Here is a 5,761-nt window from a genome sequence, read left to right as displayed (position 1 = left end):
CAAAAAAAAAAAAAATTATTTTAGCTTGTAAAGGGTTTATTATATTAAAATTTATTGTTTAAAACTTAGTAAGAAAATACTTAAATTTCTCTCAGCTTTAATATTAATTTGGTAAATATTAATAGATAGAACCCACATAAAGCAAAGTTCTTTGGGGTTCTCCATAATTTTTAAGAATGTAAGGGGTGCCGAGTGTGGTGGCTCACGCCTGTAATCCCAGCACTTTGGGAGGCCGAGGCGAGTGGATCACGAGGTCAGGAGATTGAGACCATCCTGGCTAACACAGTGAAACCCCGTCTCTACTAAAAATACAAAAAAGTTAGCCAGGTGTGGTGGCGGACGCCTGTAGTCCCAGCTACTTTGGAGGCTGAGGCAGGAGAATGGTGTGAACCCAGGAGGCGGAGCTTGCAGTGAGCTGAGATCGTGCCACTGTACTCCGGCCTGGGTGACAGAGCAAGACTCCGTCTCAAAAAAAAAAAAGAAAAAGATCTTCCCAGGATCCTTCCTGGAGATTAAGGAATCTAGGCTGGAAGTCAGGAAATTATACTTTTAAAATGTACCTCTTCCTCAAGGAATTTTCATTATCAGATAACTTTAGAAAACAAAGTGCCATTCATAAAAGGACAAATACTAGGACAGTGATTTCTATAGTGGAATCATATCCTAGAAAAATTCAAGATGACCCACTAGAATATGAAAGAAAATATTGTTCTTCTATGTATATTTAAATCTCAGGCCTCAAAAATGTTCCTATTTTAGGAGTATATTTTATAATGTACACATTAAATCAGTGCAATAGTGCATGTAAATCATTCCCCACTCCTCCTGTAGGATGTGTGACCATAAAAAAGTAGAGACCACTGCTGTAAGGTAGAGACCACTGATTTATTATTGTTCCCCAACACAGCTGACCACTCCTCAGCCCCTGTCCTATCTTGCAACACTTCTGCAATCCTCACTTATATCTGCCAAAACTCTTTGTCTATCAAACCCCGGCCTAAGAGCATCATCATTCTGGATGAAGGACACAGTTCTTTTCCTCTACCAATATGTGAAAAAGTATTTATTATATTGTATCTAGTAAGAAATTTGGAAGTGCCTACCTCTTTATACTATCCTTAACATCCGGTAGACTTGGTGCTTGAGGATTCAGCTCACGGATTTAACAGCTGTGATGTCAATCCTTCACAGGAAACTGTGAAGTTTCATGACATGTAGTAATCAGATTTTGCTAAGTTGCAAATGTGAATCAAGTATGCTTTTCAGCTGTATGAAGGACCAAATTACTTTGCTGGTGAGTGAACCAAGCTGACCACCAAGCATTTACTCTCACACAGCTATACTGTTCCCTCTGCTTGTTGCTATTAGGGTCAGGAAAGGCCTCTTTAATTTTTCAGTTATCCTTTACTGCATGGGTCCTCACCAATTATCTATAAAGTTTACTGTAAAGGGTCCTTAAATTTAAATATTTATATCTATATATTTTTAAATTAGCAAAAAATGCAGCCACTATCATGTGGGATTTGGGAAGTGTTTGAGTAAGCATTAAAAAAGAACTGTCACAACTTAAAATGACTCATATTCATGCACTATGGCAAATAGACATTAAGTGGTATTCATGATTTGGGGCATTCAGTTCACAAACTGCTAAGGATGTGTTCAATATCAAAGATATCAAGATATCTCTCAACAATTCTTCTCAGGTTAGAACTCTATGGTAAACATGAACTGTGTTCAGAAAACATAGCACTAAGCTTCATCCTGCTAACCCTCCAAGTCAATAACATATCTCAAACAAGGTTCTTCTCTTTCTCACCCTCAAGAATATCTTCATAAAGGGCATGTACTCCTTCAGGCACAATGACCGCCAGAGCAGTTCCACAGAGAAGGCCAGCACCCAAAACAGTCACCAGCTTCAGTCGTTCCTGGAGAGAAAACAAATCATTGCAAACTTTGATTAATGAATGGGGAAAAGTTTCTGAAGTATCTGTAATCAAGACTGTGAGCTGCTCATTTGTGAGACCAACATCTACAATAGACAGTGAAGCTAAAAAATGATCAATTTCATGAGTAACGCCAATTAAAACAAAGAGATGAATTTTTTTTTTTGGGGGACAGAGTCTTGCTCTGTTGCCCAGGCTTGAGCACAGTGGCGCGGTCTTAGCTCACTGCAGCCTTTGCCTCCCAGGTTCCAGCAATTATCCTGCCTTAGCCTCTCGAGCAGCTGGGATTACAGGCGTGCACCACCACATCCAGCTAATTTTTGTATTTTCAGTAGAGACGGGGTTTCACCATGTCGGCCAGGCTGGTCTCCAACTCCTGACCTCAGGTGATCCGCCTGCTTTGGTCTCCCAGAGTGCTGGGATTACAAGCGTGAGCCACTGTGCCCGACTGAGATGAAATTTTTAAAATGACTAGGTTAACAATGATTTGGAAAAATGTCTACTATCCATGATAGGGAGAATGAGTACACTTTAATACTCATTAAATGTGAATTTAAATCTCAGGCCTCTCAGGAATGTGAATTGCTACAACCTTTGGAGACCACAATTTGGCATTTAGATTTAAAGCCTCAAAAATGTGAACTCTTTGATCTAGAAATTTTACTTCCAGAAATTCACCCTAAGAAAGAATTATGCAAAAATGACCACTGTGCTTATTACTAATGCAAACCTGAAAATAAACGTCCAATAAAGGAGACTGGCTAAATAAACTATAAATTTCATCAAGAGTACCACACCACTCAGCCATTAAAAATTAAGAAATAAATATGTTAATAGATATAGGAAGTCATGATATGCTGCTATGAGGAAAAAGCTGATGGCAATCAGTATGTATTGATAATCTCATATTTATAAAAAATATATATGTAAGTAGAACAAATTACATTAAACATCAACAATTTTTTACTTAAAATTTATAATTTGCAATATATAAATACATAACTTATAAAACATAATTTATCTACAATAAACATGTATTACTCATACGATGAAAAAAATGTATTTAGATATCAATGCTAAAATTCTTCTGTGGTTTTAATCCAACTTAATCCCAATTGTTGTCTTTTTACCCAAGTTTGAGAGACTCCGTCTTGTCATACAAAAAGATTAGGTTTCAAAGTTTCTTGAAGCAGCAGTATACCCTAATATGACTTCCTGGGATCTCAGAAGTATGAAAAATGATTTTGAAAACTACAACTAGGTGGGTGGATCACCTGAGGTCAGGAGTTAGAGACCAGCCTGGCCAACATGGTGAAACCTACAAAAATACAAAAATTAGCCAGGCATAGTGGCGTGTGCCTGTAATCCCAGCCACTTGGGAGTCTGAGACTGGAGAATCACTTGAACCCGGGAGGTGAAGGTCGCAGTAAGCAGAGATTGTGCCACTGCACTCCACCTTGGGTGACAGGGCAAGACTCCATTTCAAAACAAAACAAAACAAAACAAAAACACCTGCAAGGAGAGCCAGGCATGGTGGTGTGCACCTGTAGTCTCAGCTGCTCGGGTGGTGGAAGCAGAGGATCATTTAAACCCAGGAGTTCAAGACTACAGTGTGCTATAATCACATCTGCTATAATCACTGCACTCCAGGCTGGGCAACATAATAAGAGCTGTCTTTAAAAAAAATAAAAAATAATAAAAAACTACAAGAAGCCAGACATAGTAGTACACACTACTATGTTGTTCCAGATATGGGGAGGCTGAGGCTGTAGTGAGCTATGATCTTGCTGAATTATACTCAAGCCTGGACAACATAAAGAGACCCCATTTTTGAAAACAAAACCACAAGGGAATAATTATATATGTTGCTTATGAAAAAGTTTCAATAATTTAATGGTACATCATGTACTTCATCTGTTTGTTTAAGAGCTTAGTTAGCAAGCAAGTGGTCTGTTCCAAGATGGCCAAATAGGAACAGCTCTGGTCTGCAGCTTGCAGCATAATCAACACAGAAGACGGGTGATTTCTGCATTTCCAACTGAGATACCAGGTTCATCTCATTGGGACTGGCTGGACAGTGGGTGCAGCCCATGGAGGGTGAGCCGAAGCAGGGAGGGGTATCACTTCACCTGGGAAGCACAAGGGGTTGGGAGATTTCCCTTTCCTAGCCAAGGGAAGCCGTGACAGACTGTACCTGAAAAATCAGGAGACTGCCACCCAAATATTGCGCTTTTCCAACAGTCTTAACAAACAGCACACCAGGAGATTATATCCCGCTCCTGGCTTAGCGGGTCCCATGCCCATGGAGCCTTGTTCACTGCTAGCACAGCAGCCCAAGATCGAACTCTGAAGAGACAGCCTGGCTGGGGGAGGGGCATCTGCCATTGCTGAGGCTGGAGTAGGTAAACAAAGCAGCCAGGAAGTTCGAACTGGGTGGAGCCCACTGCAGCTCAGCGAGGCCTACCTGCTTCTGTAGACTCCACCTCTGGGGGCAGGGGCATAGCTGAACAAAAGGTAGCAGAAACTTCTGCAGACTTAAACGTTTCTGTCTGACAGCTCTGAAGAGAGGAGTGGATCTCCCAGCATGGTATTTGAGCTCTGAGAACGGACAGACTGCCTCCTCAGACTCCCTCCACAAGTGGTTCCCTGACCCCCGTGTAGCCTAACTGGGAGATACCTCCCAGTAGGGGCCGACTGACACCTCATACAGCCAGGTGATCCTCTGAGAGAAAGCTTCCAAAGGAAGGATCAGGCAGCAATATTTGCTGTTCTGCAATATTTGCTGTTCTGCAATATTTGCTGTTCTGCAGCCTTTGCTGGTGATACCCAGGCAAACAGGGTCTGGAACGGATCTCCAGCAAACTCCAACAAACCTGCAGCTGAGGGACCTGACTGTTAGAAGGAAAACTGTTAACAGAAAGGAATTGCATCAACATCAACAAAAAGGACATCCACACCAAAACCCCATCTGTAGGTGACCATCATCAAAGACCAAAGGTAGATAAAACCACAAAGATGGGGAGAAATCAGAGCAGAAAAGCTGAAAATTCTAAAAACCAGAGCTCCCCTTCTCCTCTAAAGGATTGCAGCTACTCACTAGCAACGGAATAAAGCTAGATGGAGAATGACTTTGACGAGTTGACAGAAGCAGGCTTCAGAAGGCCGGTAATAACAAACTTCTCTGAGCTAAAGGAGGATGTTCGAACCTGCCGCAAGGAAGCTAAAAACCTTGAAAAAAGATTAGACGAATGGCTAACGAGAATAAACAACATAGAGAAGACCTTAAATGACCTGATGGAGCTGAAAACCACGGCACGAGAACTACACGACACATGCACAAGCTTCAGTAGCTGATTTGATCAGTGGAAGAAAGGGTATCAGTGATTGAAGAGCAAATTAATGAAATGAAGCGAGAAGAGAAGTTTAGAGAAAAAAGGCGTAAAAAGAAATGAACAAAGCCTCCAAGAAATATGGGACTATGTGAAAAGACCAAATCTACATTTGATTGGTGTATCTGAAAGTGATGGGGAGAATGGAACCAAGTTGGAAAACACTCTTTGGGATATTATCCAGGAGAACTTCCTCAACCTAGCAAGGCAGGCCAACATTCAAATTCAGGAAATACAGAGAGCACCCCAAAGACACTCCTTGAGAAGAGCAACCTCAAGACACATAATTGTCAGATTCACCAAGGCTGAAATGAAGGAAAAAATGTTAAGGGCAGCCAGAGAGAAAGGTCAGGTTACCCACAAAGGGAAGCCCATCAGACTAACAGCAGATCTCTCAGCAGAAACTCTACAAGCCAGAAGAGAGTGGGA

At 41.3% G+C, this 5,761-nt stretch overlaps 1 protein-coding gene across 3 annotated transcripts in view; it reads right to left on the bottom strand.

Moving 5' to 3' along the window:
- SLC39A9 (solute carrier family 39 member 9) overlaps positions 1-5,761 on the bottom strand; it is a 67,501-nt gene that overhangs the window by 38,117 nt on the left and 23,623 nt on the right. For all 3 annotated transcript variants that reach the window (XR_001886813.1, XM_017878637.1, XM_017878638.1), the window contains exon 2: positions 1,817-1,925. Coding sequence is in view for 2 of the 3 variants with exons in the window: in XM_017878637.1 (XP_017734126.1) it covers positions 1,817-1,925 (109 nt within the window). In the remaining variant the exon portion in view is untranslated. The remainder of the gene's footprint in view (positions 1-1,816; positions 1,926-5,761) is intronic.

This window comes from Rhinopithecus bieti, unplaced genomic scaffold, assembly GCF_001698545.2.
Source record: "Rhinopithecus bieti isolate Rb0 unplaced genomic scaffold, ASM169854v2 scaffold_11252, whole genome shotgun sequence".
Lineage (NCBI taxonomy): Eukaryota > Metazoa > Chordata > Mammalia > Primates > Cercopithecidae > Rhinopithecus > Rhinopithecus bieti.
The sequence above is the reverse complement of the archived record's forward strand: the minus strand, read 5'-3'. Positions and strand labels throughout refer to the sequence as shown.